This window comes from Melanotaenia boesemani, chromosome 12 (genome assembly GCF_017639745.1).
Source record: "Melanotaenia boesemani isolate fMelBoe1 chromosome 12, fMelBoe1.pri, whole genome shotgun sequence".
NCBI lineage: Eukaryota > Metazoa > Chordata > Actinopteri > Atheriniformes > Melanotaeniidae > Melanotaenia > Melanotaenia boesemani.
Window position 1 is genome coordinate 36,669,350 of NC_055693.1, and position 27,245 is coordinate 36,696,594.

Genomic DNA, 27,245 nt, shown 5'->3' on the forward strand with positions numbered 1-27,245 from the left:
TGCTCGAGCTGACCTGAAAAGAGGCATAAAAAGAGCCAAGGTGGACCACAGGATGCGCATAGAGTTCCACCTGTCCAGCAACAACATTCGGGAGGTGTGGCAGGGCATACAGGACATCACCAACTTCAGAGGTTGTGATGTGTCGACAGCAGATCAGAGCGCAACACTGGCAGAGGAGCTAAACTGCTTCTTTGCCCGGTTTGAATCACAGCAGCATGCACCTGCTCCAACCATGCCCCCACCCACACCCCCACCCACATCCCCATCCCCATCTGGCTCCCGCACCACCCCACTCACCATCCAGGAGCACGATGTCAGACGGGTGCTCCTGGCAGTGAACACCAAGAAGGCTACTGGCCCAGACGGAGTACCGGGCAAAGTGCTCAGAGCGTGCGCCCACCAGCTCGCCCCCACCTTTACCAGGATCTTCAACCTCTCCCTGGATCAGGCAGTCATCCCACACTGCCTCAAATCTTCCATAATAGTCCCGGTGCCGAAGAAGTCTCCCATCACCAGCCTGAACGATTACCGACCGGTGGCCCTCACTCCGGTAATCATGAAGTGCTTTGAGAGACTTGTTCTTCAGCACATCAAGGACCATCTCCCCCCAGACTTCGACTCCCACCAGTTTGCATACCGAGCGAACAGATCCACTGAGGACGCCATGGCTGTAGCTCTACACTCTGCGCTGAACCACCTGGAGCAGCAGCAGAGCTACATCCGGATGCTCTTTGTGGATTACAGTTCTGCGTTCAACACAATAATCCCGGACAGATTATGCACAAAACTGGACACTGTTGGCCTCCTCCCTCTCACATGTGCCTGGATAAAGGACTTTCTAACAGACCGACCCCAGACTGTGAGACTAGGTCCCCACCTCTCCTCCACCCGCATGCTGAGCATCGGCTCCCCACAGGGCTGTGTGCTGAGTCCCCTCCTGTACTGCCTCTACACCCACGACTGCAGGCCGGCCCACAATGACAACCTCATCGTCAAGTTCGCTGACGACACTACAGTGGTTGGACTCATCTCCGGGGGTGATGAGGCTGCCTACAGGGAGGAGATCCTGAAGCTGGCTACTTGGTGTTCTGAGAACAACCTCGCTCTCAACACCATAAAAACCAGGGAGATTATCATCGACTTCAGGAGGCTCAGCACAGACCCAGCCCCCCTCTACATAAACGGCGAGTGTGTGGAGAGGGTCCACACCATCAGGTTTCTTGGCGTCATCATCTCGGCCGACATCTCCTGGTCAGAGAATATCACGTCAATCACCAAGAAGGCTCAGCAGCGGCTACACTTCCTGAGAGTCCTCAGGAAGCACAAACTAAACTCCAACCTGCTGCTGACCTTCTACCGCTCATCCATCGAGAGCCTGCTGACATACTGCATCACAGTATGGTACGGCAGCTGCACTGTAGCAGACAGGGAGATGCTACAGAGAGTTGTAAAGACAGCACAGAAGATCATTGGCTGTCCTCTCCCCTCCCTGATGGACATTTACACCTCCCGCTGCCTCAGCAGAGCCAGAAACATCATGAATGACATCTCCCACCCTGGCTCTGATCTGTTTGCCCTGCTGCCCTCTGGGAGGCGCTACAGGTGCATCAGGACTAAAACAAACAGACTCAAAAACAGTTTCTTTCCAAAAGCAATAACTGCCCTAAACTCCTGTAGGAATTCAAATCTGAAATACTCTGGACACTAACGACATGTGCAATACATTCTGTCATGTGACATATACAACATATCATGATACGTGCAACAATACTCTGAATGTGCAATATATTTTTTGATTTGAATATGTTTCATTGTAATTTATATATTTCAGCTCGAACACTATACACACGTATAGTATACAGATATGATATATATCTGCAAATAACTCGAGTGTGCACATCTGTTTATTTCTGTAAATATTTTATACCTTAGATCTTTTATTTATTTATTTATCTTCTATACTGCTCTCTTTGCACTGACATTGGGGATGGCTTAATCTCATTGTATATTTGTATAATGACAATAAAAGGCATTCTATTCTATTCTATTCTAAAACTGCCCCAAAGTTTTTATGTGGGTGACAAAGAAAATTATTTGACTGAAAATGTTAATAAATTGAATCAATTCTTTGAGAATGTGGGACCTCATCTAGCCAATCAGATACCTGACATGATCATTCCTGACAGACTGGAAGATTGATGGAAATTTAAGTTTAATGTTTATTAGTTGAGGAAAAGGAAGTTTTATGTTAGCATTTAGCTACAATATTTCTCACATCTGCAGACGGTGATGATACTGTCCTGTCACTAATTAAACGGATGATTGATGGTTTATCCAAACCACATCTGTAATTAATTATTCAGGACTGGCACATTTCCAAACAGGATGAAAACTGCTACAGTTATACTTTTGTCCAAATCTGGGAATGAGCACCAGTTCAGAAGGGTCGGGTAGTTTGGCTGATTGTCAGTATGTTTTCATTTTGTTTTTTTTGTTTTTTTTAACTTGTCCTGTCCAGCATCATAGCAGCAAAATGATAATCTGGTTGTTGTATCGTGCTGAACAAATTTGCTCTGCCAAGGGGAGGCCTATGGGTAAGGCTCCTCTTGATAATCTGATTCATTTATTTATTTATTTACTTTGAATTATGGAATCTATGTAATCTTGCTGGACCTGACCGGAGGGGACAGAAAAAGATGGAAAATAGCAAAAAGAGCAAAAAGGAAAGAAGAAAGGAGACAAAAAGATCACAGACAGAAGGAAACGACCCTTCAATCCACACCATCACCAGACAACAAACTGTTACACCTGTACATGAACACACCAGAAAATTTCCTACAACTTTTACAAAAGCAGAAACACACACAGAGAAAAAAACTAGTCATTAAGAGTTTTTTAAATAATAACCAAATCAAAAAGACATAACAGCAACCAGATACTAACTCACAGGAAAAATAAAAAAAAATAATTATCACTAAGTATTAAAACCCACTAGACAACTCAGTGACTGTGTCAGCATGCAGAGCATGAGAAACAAGGAGTGATCAGTGATGAACAGTGGTAAGTGAGATCATGCAAATGCGACCACGCCTCCACGGAGGCCAGAGGCAGACCAGGGCCAGAGGCCCGGGCCCTCAACAGCAGACCCAATCCAAGCCACCCCACCACGAAGACGACTCCAGCCCCACCCGAAGGGCAGCAGAGGAGAGCCCCAGCAAGAGCCCCCCACGGTCCCGGGGCACAGGCCCCAGTGGGCCAAGATCAGCAGCCGCCGGCCCCACCAGGGACCGGCCACCCAGGGCAGCCCAAGCGAAGGGCCCAGGGCCCCAGAGGCGGCCGCCATACCCCCCAAAGGCAGAGGGCCCGCAACATGCCTAGGAGGACCAGGCCCCCCCAGACAGCCACCCGGTGTAGGCCAGCACACACCCCGATGTTCCAGCCGCACACCCCGGGAACCAGGGTGCTATCGGCCCCCTCCCCCCTCTCCCCACCTACTCCAATCTGCATCTGTCAGTATGTTTTCAGAACAGATCTACATCACTGGATTAATAGATCCAGTTGAAGAAATAACAAGTTCTTTAGGTCAGAAACAACATGTAGTCGGAATATTTGCTTATTTAAAAAAACAGTTCATTCAATAAATCCTGAAATCTAACTAAGCCAGAGCGATGTGGCATCAGGGGAGCAGCCTTAAAGCTCTCTGAGAGGCAGGAGGCAGTTTGTGAAGCCCGGTGTTTAATGATAGCTTGGCTATTGCTTACAGGGTCCCCCAGGGGTCAGTGTTGGGACCCAAATGGTTTCTTCTTTGAATTCATGATATATGTAGGTATTAAAAGTATTAAAACCAGTTTTATTTGTTTATGATCTGAAGCCTGATTTGTATAATAAACAAATAAAACTGGTTTTAGTGCTTTCTATGGTTCTACCATGTCTTACATGTTAGGCAGAGGTTTGGGGCAAAATGTTTAATATGAGGTCATATTCGTTAAATATACCACAAAAGGAGAGGGGGGGTATGGAGCGCCAGCGGACAGACGTGTGTTCGTGAGCTCCGACTAGACCTCAGCGGTAACGACGTACAGCTCCAGCAATAGCGCTTATAAATTAAAATAATGGTGATGATCAACTACTTAAAGTGTTAATCCAACCAGTTGTGTTGGGCAAAGTGAATTTGGAGTTATTTTTCGAGACCTTGTTTCATTCAATTGCCAGGCGGAGTATAACAAACGGCAAAGATGGCGGCAGACCAGGACAAGCTAACTTTGAAGTCACTGATGAAAGTAATCCGTGAATCGAAGGAAGAATTAACCGGGCATATAAACCAAAAGACGCAAGATATACAGCAATCGCTAACAAAGATTGAACAATCAATATCAATGTTAGCCGCACAGGTGCAGGAAATGGAGACCAGAATTGGAGCCAATGAAGATAACATGACCGATGCACAAACCTGCATAGGCAAAATGGAGAAAGAAATAACGTTTCTCAAAGACAAGGTCGACGACTTAGAAAATCAAAACAGAAGATCAAACATAAAAATTGTAAATGTCCCGGAGAAGAAAGAGGGTGACAACTTGGTGGATTATGTGGAGCAACTTCTTCCCCGACTCTTTGGTGAGGAACACTTTTCTACCCCGATTACTATCGAGAGGGCCTATCGCTTGGGACGACCAACAGGCCGAACCAGACCCATCCTTGTGAAGTTTCGGAACATCAGAGATAAAGATAAGGTGTTGCGCCTGGCTAGAGAAAAGGGAACCGTCTTGCTGGATAACAACCGAATCTCCTTCTACGCGGATTACAGTATCGAGGTGCAACAAAAGATGATTGCCTTTAACGAAGTGAAGAAAAAACTACGGGAGAAAAACATTGAATATGCTAACCGATATCCAGCTAAACTCAGGATACGACATGGAGGAGGTTATAAACTTTTCTCAACACCAGCTGAAGTTGAAACTTTCCTAACTACTGTTGGCGAAGAGGGGTAAGACACTTCCAAGATGGATCTGGTACAATGAAGTTATACTAAGTAACAGGTATCCCAAGTATGAATCGAAAATTGAATTGATTTCACCAATCTTCTGTTTTCTCTTTCATTCAGTAAATATTACCTGATGAGGAAATATATTTATTATATTACATTCTCTTCTTTATTATGGAGCAGCAGTATATTAAAACTGATATGGATATATCAAGAAAACTGCTGAGGACCCCTCAATGTAAGGTGATGCTACCCCATCCACTCTGTGTTTTTTTTTTTTTTTAAAGGGGTTTTCAAGAGTGGTTTGTTTTTGTTTTTTTATTTTTCTTTCCTTTTTTTATATAAGGGGAACACAATGGGATACATATCATTTAAGGACAAGCTTGTATTTGCGGAAGATGGTAAACACCTGACAAAGACTCAGAAATTGTTTTTGTACCTAATGTTGATGACTAGTCAAAATACAACAGTTATACAATATCTAAAAAAGGGAAATGAATAGGAGTGGGAAAATAAAATGCATTTCATTAAATGTAAGAGGGATTAACTCGCCCATTAAGAGGAAGAAAGTATTGACCTATCTTAAAAAACAACATACGGATATTGCATTTATTCAAGAGACCCATCTCACACATATAGAACACTTAAAATTACGAAGAGAATGGGTCGGCCATGTATTTTTCTCCTCATTTTCATCTAATGCTAGAGGCGTAGCTCTGCTTATTAATAAAAATCTCAGATTTCAATTAAAGTCCAAAGAACAAGATACATATGGCAGGTTTGTCTTGATTGATTGTATAATAAACACAACAAGGGTTATATTGGTATCTTTATATGGTCCAAATCTGGATGATCCACAATTCTTTAATGATTTAATTTTAAAACTAGCAGAATTTGACGCCCCATATATCATGGGAGGGGATTATAATTTAGTGTTAAATCCTTTAATGGACCGTTCTAATTCAAAAACTGATGCATTAACTAAATCTGCAAAGGTTTTGACTCAAGGTATGAAAGAACTAAGACTTGGTGATGTATGGCGAGTGCGCAACCCGACTATTAAAGACTATTCTTGTTACTCTAATGTTCATAATACTTACTCAAGAATTGATATGTTTTTGATTTCAAATTCATTTTTATCCCAAATCAAACTGTGTTCATAATTGGCAGCCACGATTTCAGACCATAATCCCATACAAATGGAGTTGGAACTCTGCCAATCTGAACCCTATACCCCCACATGGAGATTTCAAAAAAATTTATTAAAAGATTCAGAGTTTATCTCATTTATGAATACCAAAATAGACATATATCTAGATGCAAACTTAAATTCTGCCTCGGACTCTGACATATGGGAAGCACTTAAAGCTTTCATGAGGGGACATACCATTTCATATGTTTCATACAAGAATAAACAAAAGAAAGAACAACTTACAGAACTAGAAAAAGAAATAAGAGATCTGGAGATTGATCATTCAAGAACAAAACAAGCAGGAATACTTGGCACCTTAAAACAAAAGAGAATTTTATACGATAATTTATGCACAAGTAAAGCCGAGGCAGCAATGGCAAGAACTAACTATCATTATTATGAATTCGGTAATAAAACAAGCAAATTACTGGCATGGCAGATAAAAAAGAAAGATAATGAGAAGTTTATTCAAAGTATTAAAACAGAGGATGGTAGACAGTTGGAAAATGTAAATGATATAAATCAGGAATTTACTAAATATTATCAATCACTATATAGTTCTGATTTAGACGATACAGGAATAAAACAATACTTGAGTCAACTTCCTATACCTGAGATCAATAAAACTGATAAAGACATACTGGAAAGGGAAATTACCGAGGATGAAGTCCTACTTGCTATTAATTCTTTACAAAATAATAAAGCCCCAGGACCTGATGGGTTTCCTATTGAATATTTTAAGACATTTTCGAATAAATTATTAATACCACTTACAAATATGATTAAAAAGGCACTTGAAAAAGAAACTTTACCCCCATCATTAAGACTAGCAACCATAACATTGCTTCCAAAACCCGGAAAAGATCCACAAATATGTGGAAATTACAGACCTCTTAGTTTATTAAATTCAGACTATAAGGTGCTGTCTAAAATAATAGCATCGCGATTAGAACCTGTTATCCCTACAATTATCCATGCAGATCAAACAGGTTTTGTGAAGAACAGACAGGGAGCAGACAACCTGCGGAGATTATTTCTCACTATGAATATTGCCAAACGAGAAAACCTCCCCTTAGTAATACTTTCTATGGATGCGGAAAAAGCGTTTGATAGAATAGAACCAGCCTTTCTTTTTGAGACTATGAGGGCTATGAACTTTGGGGAAACATTTATTAAATATGTGAGAACACTTTTCTATGGCCCCCAGTCACAGATTGTGACTAACGGGATTCTATCGAATCCCTTTACACTTTTCCGGGGCTGTAGACAAGGATGCCCAAGTTCCCCCATTCTATTCTCCATTGCTATTGAACCACTGGCTATAGCAATACGCATAGATTCATCCATCATAGGTGTGAAAATAGGCACAGAAGAACATAAATTGGCATTATACGCAGACGATTTATTAGTATTTATAACCCAACCATTAAAAACTTTTCCATCTCTTCTAGCATGTTTTAATGCATATAGTGCAATTTCAGGCTACAAAATAAACTATACCAAGAGTGAAGCATACCCAATTAATATGACAAAACAAGAGATAAAACTACTCCCTGGTTCCTTTAAATGGTGCTTTGATGGTTTTACATATCTTGGTATATACATTAGTTCTTTTCCCGAGAAGGTCTTCCAGGAGAATTACAAATCATTATTTAATAAATCCAAAACCGAACTGGAGCGCTGGATGGACCTTCCTTTATCCCTAATTGGCAGAATTAATACAATAAAAATGAATATTTTACCCAAATTTATATATTTATTTCAGTGTATACCCTTTAAAATTCCCAAAAAATTCTTTAAAGATTTGGATAAATTAATATCAGCATACTTATGGAAAAAAAAAATCCCTAGAATTAAACTCTTGATATTACAAGCCCCTTACTCTAAAGGTGGCCTAAATTTACCCAATTTTAGACTTTATTATTTAGTTTCACAATTCCGCATTCTTTGGATGTGGACTTTTTCAAAAGGAAAGGATGTAAGATGGATTACGATAGAACAACAAGAAATTAAACCTATACCATTATCAAACATTCCCTTTGTGGGTTCAAAAAAAATACTCAGAACAATAACATCAAACCCTCTTACCATAAGCGTTTATGAAGTATGGCACGAATTACATTCAATTATAAATATGAAATTACAAACATTCAGTAATACCCCTCTCAGAGATAATCCCAATATTCCTAAACCCATAGCAGATGGTATACTCCAAATATGGGGTAGAAAGGGTATTACAACAATTAGTAACCTTTATATTGACAATGTTTTTGCCAACTTTAATCAATTATCTGAACTTTATAATTTACCAGGACACAATTTTTTTAAATATTTACAAATCAGGCATTGGATCAAATCTTTAACCTCAGAAATATATCCAAATAAACCACAGGAAACTTTATATGAAAAATGTCTATATGATCCCAAACGTACTAACACGAAAGGCCTTATTTCTTGTCTTTACAAAACGGTGATAGATAACTTACCAGCCTATAAGATAAGTTTAAAAAAAGAGAAATGGGAATCGGAATTGAACTGTATATACGAGGATGAAAATTGGAGTAGGTTATTAAATTCATTCCAGACCCTACTAGTTTCTACTGAACATAGACAAATTCAATTCAACATCCTCCATCGAATATATTTCACACCATATAGATTGAATAAATCATATGCGGATGTTACCGATAAATGTCAAAGGTGTAAAATTTATGTTGGGGATTTACTACACATGTTCTGGAGTTGTACACAATTGCAAATGTATTGGAATGATGTGATCCAAGTAACATCAGAGGTGTGTGGTCTATCTTTAAATCTGGACCCTAAAATATGGATACTTGGAGATGTTTCATCATTACAGTTACTTTCATGTAAGAAATATTTCGTTCTTTTGGCATCCTCTGCAGCAAAAAAATGTATACTCAAAAACTGGAAATCTACAGTCCCTCCAAGCAAGAAACAATGGATTAATGAACTGTCGTCATATTGTACTCCTGAAAAAATTCTACATGCAATACGAGGGACATTAACAAAGTTTGATCAAACATGGACCCCCTTTCTGAACATCCTAATGAAAATGGACTAGGGAGACAGAATTGAACATATTTGGATCATTATAATCCTATATTACAGAATTGTTTTACCCATGATGTATAAGAGTCTTTGTCAAATGTATTGGTTAAATCATATAAATTATAAGCAAATACAGAGAATTATAGGGAAGGGGAGGGTAGTTAGGGGACCAATGTATGTATGTGTATATATATGTATATGTGTGTGTATATATGTGTGTATGTATGTATGTGTATGTTTATGTATGTGTATATGTATGTATATGTATATGCATGTGTGTATGTATGTATGTGTGTGTATATATGTGTGTATGTATGTGTATGTGTGTATATGTATATACATGTATGTATATGTAATTTTTTTTTTTTTTTTTTTTTTTTTTTTTTTCTCTCTCTCCGTTTTGTTTATTTAGTATATTTTATTTTCAAAAAAAAAAAAAAAAAATGAAAAACTGTACCATACAAATGCAGAATGTTTCTGTTTCTGATCGACTGAGATTACTTAATAAAAAGAATTAAAAAAAAAAAAAAAAAAAATATACCACAAAAGAAAGCAATACGATATATACATACGGCTCACATAGAGATCATACTAATTCATTATCCTTAGGGGCATTTCAATCTGTTCATGTGATATTCAAAGCTATACTGTGGGTTGAGGGTCACCCGCTACTAGCAGTGGGACTTTTACGTGTTAATTATAACTAATTAATTACAAAGAATAACGCCTTAAGATAATTAATGCATTTAATCAGAGTTTGAATTCCAAATAATGTAGAACTTTTGTTACTGCACAAGTTTCTGGTATACTGAATACACTGGTACACCTGTTGGCACTCGACTAAAAACTTAGCTAGCTTACCGCTATATTGAGCGAGTTTTCAGACCTGTCTAGCGACTATTTCAAAGCAGCAACTAGCAACAAATCTAGAGACTTTTCTGGTGTTATTGGAGACTTTTGGAAACTTAGGTGAAAGCACGTTTACTTCTCCTCAATGAGCTTCTGCCCCTCCCCCTTCTACATGCCCCTCCCCCATCCACAGGCCCCTCCCACATCCACATGGCTTCTCCATCAGCTTCCAGCTGCAGGTCTGGAGACGTTCCCTCTGCTCCAGGACCAGACTGGAAGCTGCTGCTGGCTGATCCCATCCTGTTTACTGTCACATATTAACGCCTGTTAATGAAGCGTGTGGAGGAGAACACGTAGGAAGTTAAAGTTCTGTAACATGTTCTAGACTCTGAACCAGAGAACAGCTGCAGCTGCTGGTTAAAGGACTGAAATGGCTCTTTAACTTCAGGTCTGTTCGTTCTGGACCAGGGATGTTTTTTATTTCTGTTTCTATTGTTTGAAATTGAAACACAATTAAATGTATTTTACAGACATTACTAGAGCTGAGTTTACAGTATTAGTGTGTCTGTTATTTGATTCAGTCGTCCACTAAAATCCGTTTAAATAAAATAAATGTGGCTTTTTCAGGCAAATATTGTTATGCAATTAATTAAGATTAATTAATTACAACACACTTAAGACCAGAGTGCGATTTGTGAAAAAAACAGAGGGGGGATAATTCTGATCATTTTGAGAAAAATGACCAGAACAGCAGGCCAACAGCATAACAGGCTAAAAGCAGTTGTTTCTCCTGTAAATCTGCTGAACTCAGGTTATATAACCACGGCTGTAGGGTCTATTTTTTAAAAACTAGAACTGAGCTGCTGCATTTGCAGAAATATTTGCTCATTATTTTGAACTTTGTGCCAAATAAAAAATAAATTAAATATATATAAAAAAGTTCCACCACTACCACAATGTGCTGTCAAAATGTTATTTTTTCTTTTGTTTTTAACTGGGTAGCCTATAGGTCACTCAACCAGTCCCAGGGCTGAGCTCAGTGCTGCTCCACCTGCCAACATCCAGAAGCCCCAGACCATGGTCCTCATCCAGACCCACAACCTGTCCCACATGGACCCAGACCTAGGATATAAAATCTAGGTAATCTAAATGATTTATAACCACATTTGTGTCAATTATTTCTTCTTTTAGAAAAGTATTTGAAAGTACATTTACAAATTAGTTTTTAATAATAAATTATTTCAGTATTAAATTCTTTAATATTTCAGTTTGAAATGTTTAATTACAAAACACTGTAATTCCATTTCTTTCCATATGAATTCATTGTTGAATTAAATAATGAGATTAGCAACCTGCTACGACCCTCCTGGTCCTCCACAGACATCTGATGATAATCTGTTTCCTGCGTTGGAAAACAGGACGCGTCTTCCTCTGAGCTGCTGAAGTCTTGTAAATACAAACCTTTAAACCATAACATTTAAGCCAAGGACCATGCACCCACCTGCATGTCGTCATAGCCAGAAACAAGCAGCCGACCCTCCCAGCGGGTCCCTGGGGGCCTACCTTTACAGTGCAGGATGACGTGCTGGTTCGTGGGGCTGAAAGCAGCGTGGAGGTACAGACAGTGAGCTTTATTCAGCTCGCAGGTTAAACAGCGGCGAGGAAACAGACCCACGGTTTTCACACTGAGGAGGGAAAAATCTGTCAGACATAATGATTTTATTCCTTTATTTATGTTTTTTTTTTATTAATTTTTATTTCATTTCATTGGGCCAAATAGTTTCAAGGATCAAGCCCAACCAGGATCCGGTTTTAGATCATGTGTGGGGAAGTTCCAACATTAAAAAATGTAGAAACGTACACATGAAAACAAAAACAGCTGAACAAAATGATGTTTAATGTACTGATATTACTCAGTGCATCTCTACAAACTCTAAACATGTCTGAAATTCTTTTCTGTTTTTTATTTATATTTACAGATTGATGTTTTGTGGATCCCAAAAATACTGTGAATATTTTCAAGTCCCCCTTTTTATTAATGCTTATTTAATTATTGATCAATGGTAAAAGTACCAGAGTTGTGTTTAATGTTAACATTTTACTATGTTCTTTACATAAAACCCACTCTGGTGATTACAGCCTGACGGGACATCGTGAGGCTCAACAGAAAACTAGATGAGGAGCAGAGTAAAAGTCAGACCTGAACAGCTGCCGTCTCCGCGGTGAGCCTTCGGTGCTGAGAAAATAACTATGAAGAGAACACAGACAGCTAACACCAGCAAACATGCTACATGAAAATATTTTTTCTACATGTCTGACAGCCGTGAACTGGACATGTGGCCTGCGTTTAGACTCACAGATCATCGGTGTTCTCATCGTAGACCAGGATCTTTGTCACCTCCCAGTTCCCCGATGTCAGATGTCGGACTTCACTCTGATCTGCTCTGAACTGAAGGAAGACAGAAGAAGGGCAGACAGAGGGTGATTCATCCAGATGGTTAGCGAGCTGCAAGCGTTCTCGCCAGAAACATGCGAACAGGTTTAATGTGAAGAGTGCTTCACATAAAACCATAACAGCGTCACAGATGGACCAAAGAAAGCATCAGAAGCAGTAAAAGGCAGCAACAAACTGCAAAAATCAGCCCACAGGATCATTTTACAGGAAACTCTTATAAAGCTCAAGATAATCAGGTGTTTTCCGTCCTCGATCGGGAAGAAGAAAATCTGGACAAAAACAGCCTGATAATCTTTATGTGTGTACAGCTCAATCTGACATGAATGCTTACAAAGTTTATTAGCTAACATTTAGTTAGTTGTTAGTTGAAGCTTCTGGACTACTTGGACTCTGAAGTATCATTTAAATGCAACACGGTGATGCCACCGAATCACCAGCGACGACAGATGCATTGTGTGGGAGCAGTAGAGAAAAACAAAAGCAAGACCAGCTAACGAGTGCTGTTGTGAAGTGGATCGCTACAACCTGCAGACCAGTTGGTCTGAGGAACGCTGTCTGGATATGAGATTCCCTCCAGATGCTCCGTCACAAGATTACTATGTAATTACTATTACTATGAAAAGAAGAGGACAACAAAAGCGAGCATGTTACCACGTGAACCAACTGTTGCTCTGACTGGAGACTACCGGACATCACTGGGTAACCATGGTTACTGATGCACAGTGAAGCTGCATTCACATGCTCCGACGGGAACAAAGAAGAGACATCTTACTGAAACATGGGTGCAATATTTAAAGTTGCACAGCGGTGGAAGGTTTCAGATAAAAATGCTAGAAATATGATGGTTGCTGCAGGACCTCTGCCTCCGAACATGTCCGCTGCTCTCAGTCTCTGCAGATCACTTTCAACACGGCCCAGCAACAGCTGCAGAACAACAAACTGAACATGGACAAAAAAAGAGTCTCTCATACAAAACATTCCACCCAGATGGACGTGATAAAAAGCATCGGCAGGAATGAGCAGCCACTGAAGGATGTCCTCACACACACCACACTGAGAACATGGCAGCTCCAGCTGAATGCAGAGGTTGGAAACGCTGCTGGAGCCCTGCAGGTATATTTTATTGACATCATGCATATTTCACAGCATGAACATGAAAAGGGACGTGTTTGATGTTTTTTTGTTGTAGATATTTAGCTGAGCTTCTGGGAGGAGAAAAGTACGATTCATGTTCTGTGGTTCTGCCTGCTTCTTGCTCAGATGATGATCCAGCCTACGTGGTCAAATTCAAGTCTGTCACCAACTTACTCAAGCAGCAGGTTGTTGCACAGCAACCTGTGGAAGCAACAACCTCACAGCCACCAGGGAACAAGTTTCTGATTCTGAAAGGGAGGAAGACGTAGTTGAGAACAGAGAGCCCTCCGTCAGTACAGAAGCCTGTCCGTTAGCGTGGAGGTCCCAGGCTCACGCAGCAGACTGGCCTCCACCGCCTGCAACACCCGCACCGCGACAGCTTGTTTCCTGCTGGAGGTCATGTACAGAAGAAGAGGGTTTCTTGAAAATGACCTTGTGTGTCTCAGCAACCGGCTGGTGCAGAAGAGAAGATTTTGTCATTGTGTTCCTACTCAACCTGCACCACAGAAAGTTTTCTTTCTTATTCTTTTCTCTGAGATTCTTTAAAGTAAAGCCGGTTTCTGAACGTCGGCTGTTCCTGGATAAAAGTAAAAAAGGTTTCTGCTGGTACTTGCTCAAGAAAATAGAAAACTGATGTGTTTAGGTTAACTTGCTGCCTGCTATAAACTTCTGATTAACCTTTTTTTTTTTACTACAAATCATTTTTCCAGTAAAATTTAGGAAAACACTACTTTTGAAATTATTGAATTTTTCGTGCAACAATGTGATTAATCATGATTAATCGCACAATTAATCACATTTAAAATTTTTAATTGTTGCCCAGTGCATTTTTCTCTTATTTATTTTACATGTGAAGCATTTTCCTGCAGACCACTCGTCGGTACTCTTGGGAACCCGACACGTGGCAGGATTCTGGCTGTGAGTCAGAGTCTTGCAGCTGGAACTCATTTTTTACCTGCATTTCTGTTGTACTTACCAAAGACCAGGTACACAAAGTCTGAAAAAATACATAAACACAGATGATGTTTCCCCATGAACACGAACAAACTTCTCCTCTACTGAAAGCTCACATCTCACAGATTCCACAGCTGGAAGTTTCATCTTAATATGACCAAGATTCACCGAACCAGAGGCAGAAGAAGGCCCGATTTATGCTGCATGTTTGTAAAACAGTCCGAAAATGCTGAAAAAACCTTTGCTGTCTGGCCTCAGAACTTCTATCCACCAGGATAAAACCGCATTCAGTTAAAGAAAAAAAGCTACGTCTCTTATTCTTTTGGGAGCTCTCTTTTGGGTTATTGAGCCAAGAACAGAAACCACAGCACAAATGCTGGTTCTCTTTAAGTTTCAGGCTGCTTTAAACGAAGCTTCAGATCTTAACGAGTCAAGTAAAACGTACTTTTGAAAATGTGGATAAAGATACTGAATTATTTAGAGCTTGTCAGCCTTATCTGATATTTGTTGATGTAATGGAAGCTGTGAACTAAACATGACAAATCCCAAAAACCCAAACCATGATTTTAAGACAGAAACTAAACATGACAAAAACCAGAACTATAAACCAAAATCATAACTAAAAAATGACATCCATGATCATGACATCCAGAACTCATGATTTTCTGACCTTCTGCATGGGTTTTAATGAACAAAGAGAAATGCTGGTTCTCTTTAAGTTCCAGACAAACTGCTCAACGTCCAGCCATCTGAACAAAGACTGTAGCTTGACTGTGTGTGAAAGCTCTGGCTGGGGACTGACTGTTTGAAGCATGGGCAAGTCTCACCTGTGTTGTGTACATGGCGATGTGATGGAACTCTCCACGCCCTCCTTGTTTTACTGGGACAGTCAGGAAGAATCTGGCGCCATCTTTAGAGAACACAGGCTGTTGGTTCTGTGGAAGGCAAGGACACATTCATTCAGGCATTAAAGGCTGGATTAACCCGTTATGACTCAGAGTGACTTTTGTGTTGTTTTAGCTATGACGCCTGAAGCAACACGCAAGTAGCACCAACATTTCACAACACTATGATTTCTAAGGGCCAGGTTAGGGATAAAGTTGAAGAATCAACCTCTCAAGTGACTCAAATTGAATGTTTCTAGCATCTTCAGAGGCTGAAGAATAAACTGGGAACTTTTCCAAAGGTTTCCTCCAGAGGAAGGAGAAATATATATATTACGGAGAATACTGTTTTTTTGCAGTTCCAACTGTGTTGTTGTCGTTTTACTTGTTTTAAGGAACTTTTCATGTTCTCTTTGTTTGTTGTTTTGGTTTTATTAAAAAGAAAAGTATTTACAGTATTGTGTAAAAATGATGAGTGACTCCTCATTTCTTTATTGTTTGCTCCCAGAATGTTTTTTGTAAATGTTTAAGATTGTCTTGAGCAACAGCTCTTCAGCCTTTCATAGGTTCTCATTTTCAGAGGTTTTTCTTTCTGTCCTGTCAGTCGGGTTCATGAACTGAACTATTTTTTTATTTCTATATTTTTTCTTAAGATACTCAACACTGACATATGTTTTTTAAGTATAAAGATGCCTTGCACAAAAGATCATATTATTTAGCAAAGAAGCAATTTTCAGAATGTATCACTGGTTACTTGGTAACAGAATTTGGTCTAAATTTTATAAAAATTGAGAACAAAAGAAGAATAGGCAGGCCTGAGACATGAATCTGGACCTTCAGCTGATCCATCTACTGTTGGTCGAAGCCTCATCAGAAATGGTCTCCATGGAAACGTGGCTGTCAAGAATCCATTCTTAAGGAAGGAAAACAGGGAGGAATCGTTGAGGTATGTCACATGACACAAGAACTGGACTGAAGACCAGTGAAAACAGGTCTGAAAGAGGGATGGGTCCTCCCCAGAACCTGGACCTCGATGGGTCTGATGGAGGGACCTCTCCAGTACCTGGACCTCAACATTAGTGAAGCAGTGTGGGATCATCTGGACTGAGAACAGAACATAAGGCAGAAACATCACCAGAAGAGGTTTGGAAAGTTCTTCAAGGATCCTGGAGAAGTATTCCTGAACATGGCTGACAGAAGTGGCTGAAGCTTCTCAGAAGGATCAGACTGTTCAAACAAATACTGACTCTTCTACCATTTTCCCCGCAAAATGTAAAGAAGTTGTTTGATGGAATGTAGAGGATGAAACTTCAGGTCTTCCCTCAGGTCTGAGTCCAGGTCTGTCTTCAGGTCCTACTCCAGGTCTTCCTTCAGGTCTTACTTCAGGTCTGACTTCAGGTCGTATTTCAAGTCTTCTTTCAGCTCTTCCTTCAGGTTTTGCTTCAGTGCTGACTTCATGTCTTTAGATCTTAGTTTAGGTCTTACTTCAAGTCTTGCTTCAGGTCTTGCGTCAGGTTTTGCTTCAGGTCTTATTTTTTGTCTCCAGGTCTTTTTTCAAGTCTTATTTCAATTGTTGCTTCAGGACCTGCTTCAGGTCTTACTTCAGGACCTGCTTCAGGTCTTACTTCAGGACTTGCTTCAGGTCTTACTTCAGGACTTGCTTCAGGTCTTACTTCAGGACCTGCTTCAGGTCTTACTTCAGGACTTGCTTCAGGTCTTACTTCAGGACTTGCTTCAGGTCTTACTTCAGGATTTGCTTCAGGTCTTACTTCAGGATTTGCTTCAGGTCTTACTTCAGGACTTGCTTCAGGTCTTACCTCAGGACCTGCTTCAGGTCTTACTTCAGGACTTGCTTCAGGTCTTAATTCAGGTCTTACTTCAGGACTTGCTTCAGGTCTTACTTCAGGACTTGCTTCAGGTCTTACTTCAGGACTTGCTTCAGGTCTTAATTCAGGTCTTACTTCAGGACTTGCTTCAGGTCTTACTTCAGGACCTGCTTCAGGTCTTAATTCAGGTCTTACTTCAGGACTTGCTTCAGGTCTTACTTCAGGACCTGCTTCAGGTCTTAATTCAGGTCTTACTTCAGGACTTGCTTCAGGTCTTACTTCAGGACTTGCTTCAGGTCTTACTTCAGGACCTGCTTCAGGTCTTACTTCAGGACCTGCTTCAGGTCTTACTTCAGGTCTTACTTCAGGACCTGCTTCAGGTCTTACTTCAGGACCTGCTTCAGGTCTTACTTCAGGACCTGCTTCAGGTCTTACTTCAGGTCTTACTTCAGGACCTGCTTCAGGTCTTACTTCAGGACCTGCTTCAGGTCTTACTTCAGGTCTTACTTCAGGTCTTCTATATAATCTAACACAGGCTGATTCAGTGAGCTCTATTATTTGATCTAAACTGTACAACTATGTATTTTAACCTGCAGTAAATGACAGATAACTGGTTCATTACATTCTACTGGTTTCCATGACACATTCCTCCTTTCTCTATGAATTTATACATTTATTATATCAGTAAAAATAGCTATTGAAAAATAGAGTAAATGAGGATAACGGAGAAGCACCACTACCTCCCCTCCTGACGAGAACTCTTAAATACGCTGTATAATGCTGTAGCAGAGCTGGTGAATGCTGGTCCACCAGAGCTGGTGATGTCCTTATGTCCTTATGATCTTATGGTTAAATCCTTCTGTTGGTTTTATCTTTTAGAGCTTGAGCATAATTGTCCATTGATCATAATCACATGAGCAGCCCACTGCACAGGTGGCAATGAATCAGCGTGAAGACACGTTGGCCCGAATGTTTGATGCTGATTAATTACACATATTTACCGTTATGTTGTTTATTGACTAAATTAACTTAGTTTACAATGAAACAGTAAATTTACCTGTAACAGGTGCTGCTGTTGTAACTCACACTTCTTAGCAGTTTGCTTTTAGCTAAATATCAAATAGGTTTTCTGTCTGGTTCACATCTTTACATTCATCTACTCTTGAAAGAGGTTTGTATTTAAATATTAATGATCTCATTTTAAACAGTGGAAACAGCATGAATATAATGGATTTTAAAAGGCTTGGCTGAGTGTTTTCTACTCATCATACAGCCATCACACAACACGTGGCGATGACATCAAAGATGAGATCAAACAGGAAAATGGATTTAAGACTTCTTCTTGTTTATACCAGCAGATGTGGAAGTTTTGGGATGAATGTACCTCTCTAACCCTTTCCTGAAGATATGGCCCCTCATATTTTACTGTCAAGCCATTAGAAGACAGGTGCAGAAAGATCAGAACAAAACGTTACCTGCTTGGAAAGCCAGAGCTCGGAGCTTTCTTCATGTCTCTGAAAGAGATGGAAGAGCACAACAACACACAGATGTTAATTTACACACATCAAGCTAATCTGTTAAAGCCTGTCTCTGTCTGCACAGGCATTATGGTTGGAAGATAGCAAACAACAGAGCAGTACTTCATACAATTCTCTCCCAAAATTGCCTTTTCTTTATTCCAGCATGAAATGAACAAAAGTGGAATATTTTGTGTAAAACTGGAACTCTGAACAGCATTTCCAGGCAGAATCATCTGTCACTTTTGGCTTGTCCAGTTGCCCAGCTGGACTGCAGGTCGATGCTGCTCTGTGCTTCGTGGAGGGATTTTACAGCAGATGTTTCCATTACAGAAAATCCTTCCTGAAGGCAGAGGTCTAACAACCTGGTCCTTAATTTGTATTTATCACTGATAATTTCAGGGACACTCCTAAATAAAGCTATTGAAAGCAATGATAATTCTAATTTAATGACGCACCTTTGGTGGGATTAAGTGCCCACATGAACCACAGTGACATAACTTTCAGTTTGTTACGTCCTCTTCCTGCGCTGGTCATTTAATTATGAGGAAAAACATCTCTATGTTTCTGGAAATGAGCCTGCATTCAAGCTAAAATCTCTGCTTTTCTCATGAGAGGAAGGACATGTTTTACAGCACATAACAATAAAAATCTTTGAGAAGATATTTATCTAAATCTTTGTTTCTATCTAAACACCGTGACTGATTTGTCATGTTACAATGAAAGGTGTGTTTGTGTAGGAGAATGGCCATATGAGTAATATTAAAAGTCGTAAAACTAATTAGGGCCCGACCGATATGGACCGATAACGTTTACACCAACAAAAATATGAATTACAGGCAGAACATTTTACTGCTTCACAATATTTTATCCTCATATGTTAAATTTTACCACAGAAGAATTTCCAAAAACATGCAGCAAAGCTTTAAATAACTGGAAATTTAAATATATAACCTTAAAAAAGTCAATCTATAAATGAACTGTATAAATGAATGATGAATTAATTAAATACATCTTGTTTTGTACTTCTTACTGATGTAAATTAGAAGTAGATGGAAGTACATGAAGAAAAATATATATTAGGTGTTTGCCTTATATAACCAACATGAGTGAAATTAAACACTATTTTTGCAGCCTTCTGATGCTCTTCAGTGTTAAATCACATTTTCTTTACTCCAACATTTTCTTTGCCATGAAAAGCACCTTTGTGGATGGATTACCATCTTGAATTATAGAACAACAACCCCCACAAACCTTGTTCCCAAAGAGCTGCAAACTGGAGCAATATGCACTCATAGGCTACCGAGCTTAAAAGGTTGCAAACACAAACCAAAAATCTGTCGTAGTGTTTGCTTTAAAACTACTCTAATCTAAAGGAACTTAATATATCTGAATCTTTAGATTTTTATGAATATACCTCAATTATATAAACTCATTCTCCCTGTGTCAGTCAGGTGGTTAGTGCCTAGCATTTGAGAGCATTTAAAACACAGAGGTGCCAAACATTTATATATGTCATTTTTCAGCCTACAAACTGACCTACCTTTGAGGCGAAGCAGCAAGCCACTGAAGATAAAACGGTGGAGTTTGATTTTTCACACGGAAACTAAACAGTGGCGTACACAGACATTTTGAGGGGCAGGTTTTTTTTAAAAAGGGCACCTTGCAGAGCAGAGAACAGAGATCCTTGATTTTTTCCAGAGCAGTGTTCCACTTTTTTATGCCATCAGTCGTCCATGCTTTTTTATGTCTATAATTTTCCTCAGACAGCTAAAGCTCGGCTTGCACCAAACAGTTTTCACAGACAGACTAAAAACAGAAGTCTTTAGGGAATCCTAGGAGTCATACTGGAGTGGCATCGCCCCCATCATCCCAATGTTAGGTGTAAGCTGGTAATCTGCACTATTTAATGTCAGTCTTTCCCTCGTCTTGGATCTGCGATAATATCAAACATGTTTGATATTATCACAAGTCACAGTGACGAAACACTATCAGCAAGCAATAGATGAGCTCTGACAACAGCAGAAACTGGAATCCTGAGAGTCTGAGCACAAAAAAAAAAAGAATGAGGAACAAGAGGCGGTGATGAAACGTCGTCGGTGGTCCAGGAAGAGGAGCAGATGGTTAATAAGAAGTAAACGTCTGCTGTGGGTCATTTATGTGTTACAGTATAATGCGCTAACGAGTGAGAGAAGAATAGAAACTCATTCATCCTCCAGACTCTGATGAGTCGGTGTATTAAGGCACACTTAATAATGATGTGGAATTCCTTATTGATCCTGGAGAGAAACTCTCCCCTTGTTTGCTTTACTGTGGGCAGATCAGCCATGCTCCAGATCAACTGTCCAACATGTCACAAAAAATGCTAAAAGAATCTAGTTGTAGTCATAAATACTGATTCAGTCTTTGTCAAATCTCAGTCTGAGACTCAAAACTCTAAACATTGGTCTTTAGATGTGAGCCGATAGTTTTCTAGTCTTTTGCAAACATTTTAAAAGTCTTCTAATGTAAATCCAGCATAAAACAGTGAATTGAATCACTAGTAGGTAAGTATGGCAGCCAGACAGAAAACCGTTGTTTCCGGAACGACCGCCCCTCTGTATGCTTTGTAGCTGTGAGATCTGGTTGACAAGGGCCTGCACTGCAGCACATGCTAATGTAGCTGCCATTGCATTTAAGATGAAATGCCCCAATGTGTGAGGGATCTGTTGGATATTGCATAACAGCAATCTTTGCAATTATGTCATCTCTTTCAGAAACTTCTCTGTCTTCTCCATGCCTTCCTTGGTCTATGGAAGATCTTCCTCCAGTCTCATCCTCATTTGGACCTGAGATCAAAGTTAATGTCTCTGTACATGAACTTGGTACTGATCTGACACGGCTCTCCCTATCGTCCTCCTCCTCTATGCTGGTAGATGGTCTACAGCCTCCTATTTACAAGAGTCAGTGAATTACACCACGAAGACTAACACCAGTCTGCAACCGCCACAGTCTGACTTCAAGGCTTCACCTCTAGCTGTGTTCTGCAGACAAATTCTAGTTGTTTATTTATGATGCTCAACATTTCATTATTAGCCTACAATAAATACAAGATAACTGAATTCTGTAAGGCCTAACACAGAAACAACTTCTCTTTGTGGGGCTACAGAATAAAGTACTGGGATAATAAAGCTTGTACCAGATCTGGCTGCCAAACCACACAGTGGACACTTTTACAGGTTTCAGTAAAATTAGTGGAAGAGTTCATTTTTAAAAACCTGAGGTCCCCCAACCTTTGTAAAGCTCTTCGAGTGTCTAGAAAAGTTCTTCAGAAATGTAAGGACCTATTATTTATTATTAATTGATAAAAGGCCTTAAACAGTTAACATGACTCTGGTCTTGGCTCTGACCTTTCTCCTTCATCATCTTCCTCCTCATCCTCCTTGCTGCTTGAAGGCTTCATCCAGGCCAGCAGAGAGCTGCTTCCCTGAGCTGGTGTAGCTTCTGCTTTCTTAGTCGCTCTTTTCTAGGCTGCAGCCGAGGCCAACAGTGTTATAGACTTAGAATAAAGCTGCTTGGAATAAAGAAAAAAACTACTTGTTAAATTATCACAAAGAGATGGACCACTGCAGAACGCTGTGCGATGTGGTTTATGAAGACATCATGCAAACTTCGTGGAAGAAAAAGCCAAACAGCCATGTTTGTGGCGACCACTCAGCCTAAGTTGGGAGGTAAGTTTGCAGATGGTCCAGCTGCTGCAATGCCCACTGCTCATGCTTACAATGTGCATCGTTGGCGCTTGCTTTGCATGATCACGTTACCAGAGTAACAGTGGGAACAAATGTGTGTAAGGGGTGTGTGATTGCGTCAACATAGTGGGGCACATACAATACACAGTATATAAAAAATAATTCTGATAAAAAGGGCACTTTTTCAGCCCCGATGGCAAAGGCAGGCGCTTCAGTACCACCAAGGCGCTATCTGTGCACGACACTGAAACTAAGTCGCATCGCCTGTGGAACATAAGTGTTTGACAGGCAGCGTTTAGATACAAAGAGTGTAGAGAGAAATACTTGGATGTTAATACCCTTTTTATTCAGGGTTAAATTCAACCTGTTGATTTAAGATGGGAGATGCACGTTTCTAGTCTGAAACCTGCTTTTGTCATTACTGAGTGAACTGGGTGTTTGGATGTTGAATGATTGAACTGTTTGGTTTTGCAGATGTTGCATATGACTTTCAGCCAGAAATATGATGCAAGTGAAGTGTTTTATTCTCAATGTTTCATAATTAGAATGACTTAAAATGACATAGATTAGGACTATACTTCATTGCAGCTGTAAGCCGACGGCTATTTGCTAAGGTTCGTGAATTTTAGACTCAGACAGGCGTCTGGTAGAATCTAAACATTACATTCTATGAGGCACATTCAAGTCTTCACTATATGAGGTTTTGTCTTAGAGACTCCAGCACACAAACATCATAGTGTAACATGATATGTTCGCATGTATTGTTCTCAGGATTGTTTCATTGAAAACTTAAGAATGTTATTTGCCTGTTGGAATAGTATATTTTCCTCTTACATTACATTTCTTACATTTACAGAACAAACAATGTAACATGTTAAACAGCATCCTGTAAGAACTGTTCATACAGTCATGCCAGAGCTTTCTGATAGAAAATTAAATGAAAATCCAAAGTTTTTTTACAGTCATTCAAATAGATGCACTTCATGTGAATATGACAACAATTTAAAAAGGACACGAGAAAAAGTTGTATTTCTCTTGTAATTTCTTGTGTTTTCTGAAGCGTTATTGTGTCCGTGAAAAGGCTGCGAGAATACCAAACACCATTGGTAGGTCCCAAAGAGCAGCTGATGAGACTGATTTCATGATAGAGTCATAATGTGCACGCTATTAGCTGACAAAAAGTAAGTTAAGCAAGTCCTCCAACATATACTCCCTGCACACTTCCTAACTGAAGCTCATCTTCATTCATACAATCAAACAATGTCCTGCTGAGACAGGCTTCAGTTCATTTACAGTTTATACCAGTCTGATGAACTTTATGCGGTTCACTGACTTTGTGTACTAGGTTACTTAAGCTTTGTTTTCTCAGACAAATATCCTGAAGACAGACATAAAATAAAATGTGATATTTAAAGTGGAGCTTTTCCTTCTGCATGTTCCTTTATGGGCTGCACAGTGAGCTCAGTGGGCCTTTGTGGAGTTTGCATGTTTGTTTTTGCATGTCCTTCCACAGTGCAAAGCACACATGTGAAGTTAATTGTTGATTCTATATTCACTTTAGAAGTAAAACTGTGTATACATGTTGTTTATCTTATTTACCTCTGGGTTGGCCCTGTGATGGACTGGCAACCCATCCTGATGGATTTAAACCCCTGTGACCGTGAATTAGATCGTAAGGGTGCAGGAAATGGATGATGGTGCTTTAGTAACTCTCACCTCTGGTTGTTTGAGCTTCACTGCTTCTCATGAATGTGTGAAACAAGACTTTTCAAATTCACTTGCAGATGGTGTGAAGTTTATTTTGTGCACTTACAGTTTGAAGCCAGCACTTGCATGTGCAGGAAACATGAAGCATTCATTAAACAGTGTGTTTGACATCACAGGATTACTGAAACAAACTGGTTTGTTTGAATTACTTATTTACTAATTATTCACTGTAACTGTGGCAACAGAAACTCAGACGCCGATCTGCAGACGCACCAGATCATGTATGTGACGCATTGCTGTGAAAGCAGGTGCAGGGCTCCGTCAGTCCAGGAGAGACGAGAATGGAGCAACATTCTGTCGTCCCGCAACGTCCCAACCAGCAGTGGTCAGGGTGCACAAACGTTTAATCTCCGTCCTTCAAACGCGACATGCCAGTATCGTTATGAAATGTCACGATCAACGGCAACGTTACATTTAATTTTAAATCAGTCGTGGTCTGTCTTTCTGTCTTGGTTACCTTACTTACATACTTGATACAGAGTGAATGATGGATAACATTATAAAAACCATTTAGGATAGACTTGCTTGATACACATTTAATGATCAGAGTGAATGGTGGATAATATTTCTGTAATAAAAACGATGTAGGAAACTATATGTGGACTTTAACTGAAATAAAATGTTGCATCATCCTCTGGACACACACCAGCTGTAAGAGCTGCACCCGCCCTCTGAAATGTGTTTGTGTTATGTAACATAACGTTAACCAATAATCTCCCTTCCCTCCACTGATCAGGTCTAATACCGACCGACCGAGCTGCAGGTTGAGTGTCAGAGCCGGTTACCTTGGCAACGCGTCACAACCAGCAAATTAAATAGTCCACTCAGCCACTTCTTGTGAAAAACGTACGATTTTAACGGTAAAAAACAACAATAACGTATTAATAATTTATTTAATATTAATTTATTTCGTAAGGGACCCTGGTATAAGCGGGATAATGCCCTTCAAGGTGTCCAATATCAGAAACGGTCCGACGCAAACGCCTCCGCGTGGATACCTCATCAGGTACTTGGTATGAATTTTAAAATACATAACAAATGCAATAACCCAACTTGTACATAACTTAATTTTGTCCTCTCTGGTGACCCTCGTCCATTTTTAACCCTTTAAATGACATTTTGTTTGAATGACTTATTTACTAATTATTCACTTTTTTATATAAAACAAATATAACAATTGTAGTTTTGGATATGTCTAAGATTAGCATAACTAAATAAAGTTTTTTCATTGTATATTTACTGTAGTATCAAAAGCTTCTTCTTGAGACTTTTGGCTAAAACTGTTCCATTGATTTCCATTACAACTATATATTTTAATCTAATTGTAATTACAGTTTTAAACTATTCATTATTTAATGTTAGCATTTCATTTGTAAAAAAAGGCTGTGATATTTGACATTTTTAATTTTCACCAGATTCAGCTGTTTTTACATTGTAGGCAGATGCAGGAAATCCTGGTATTTTCCACAGCGATGTTATGGCATCATGGACCCACCAGGGGGCGCTAATAGTGATTTCTTTGCTTGTGTTATTGTATTATTTCTGAATATGAACATGTTTATTTAGATGTTAATTACAAACATGTTTCACACATATACTGGAAAAAAAAAATCTTGGTGTTCCCATGTGGTCCCAAAGCTCCATAATACAACTCTCCATGAGACGAAGCATCTACTAAAACAGAGGTGGAAAGTAACTAATTTTATTACTTAAATTACTGTAACTTAGTAGTTTTGGGGAGTAATTTGTAATTTTTTCAAGTAGTTTTTGAAATGGGTAATTTTAGTTTTACTCAAGTGCATTTTGACCCAAGTATTTTATTTCATTACATTGGAAACCTCCCGTTACTGAGTAAAAATGCAGGGAAAAAAACATCAGCCTGAACAGACATTATGCTGAACGTCACCAATTGCTCCTAATCTACCTCGGTCACGTTCCACGCCCACTGAAAGGAAAATGCATGCGCGTGCGCGTGTTTGTGCAGGCAGAATTCTCACTGATGATGGATAGTGCCGAGATGGAGGACGCCGATGCTGAGGATTGCCAAGCAGAGACATGGAATACCTGGGGAAGAGATGAATCGGAAAGGAAGGAAATCCTTGGCCGTATCTCAGCCAGCTCTTTGTGTTCAAACGCAAACAAGGCAATAAGTTCATCATGCAATGTAAAATGTGCCTGCCTCGCCAGAGATGTCGGCTTTAAAAATTCCACATCAGATCTACGAAAGCATTTGGTGGTAAGTAGCATCAATAGCTTATTTTAGTCTTGTTCATTTGTTTCTTACTAACAAATACTTAGTAATAAGTGGACAACACAGAATACTACTATCTTTGTCATCTGAAGTTGCAGCTGTTTGTAGGAATCTAATAACAGATAAATAATTGTTTAATTGTCAGATGTTGTTTGTCATTCAACAGGTCTTCTCTATGTTAGACATCACCTCAACCAAACGGCTGAGTCAGAGGAGCATGCTGGGAAAGGACGGCAGCATTCATCAGATGAGGAGGATTTCTTTTCTATCATGAAGTCCAGAAGGTCAGAGGGGAATTAGAAGGCTACCTTGTCTGCATCTAGAATGTATGGATCTTCTAAACTCTTTTCTAAAAATAAAAAAACTGTCTCTGAAACTCAACACCGGCCTTGTAGCCTCAGCGTCTTTCCAGCTCTGCTGGTTTGTTGTTCAGAGAGAAGAAAACGCAGATTAGCGCTAAAAACTTTGAAAATCAACCCCTGCTCAAGCTGAACAAGCTCTTTACAGTCTAATGTTGTAGTTTTCACTTGGCAGAATATTCTGTGGGGCATGGCCCTTTATTTAATTTCTTATATCAGCTGTAGGTGTTTGGTAATTAAGACTTAAACTTATTATTTATGTTTGTGATATAAAGA

General features: G+C 39.6%; 1 protein-coding gene across 1 annotated transcript in view; it reads right to left on the bottom strand.

The window, feature by feature from the left end:
• LOC121650879 (inactive dipeptidyl peptidase 10-like) overlaps positions 1 to 27,245 on the bottom strand; it is a 282,313-nt gene that overhangs the window by 17,132 nt on the left and 237,936 nt on the right. The window contains exons 12-16 of the mRNA XM_042002663.1: positions 18,823 to 18,861; positions 15,465 to 15,572; positions 12,452 to 12,543; positions 12,295 to 12,342; positions 11,658 to 11,779 (exon numbers count right to left, since the gene is read on the bottom strand). Of these exons, the coding sequence (XP_041858597.1) occupies positions 11,658 to 11,779; positions 12,295 to 12,342; positions 12,452 to 12,543; positions 15,465 to 15,572; positions 18,823 to 18,861 (409 nt within the window). The remainder of the gene's footprint in view (positions 1 to 11,657; positions 11,780 to 12,294; positions 12,343 to 12,451; positions 12,544 to 15,464; positions 15,573 to 18,822; positions 18,862 to 27,245) is intronic.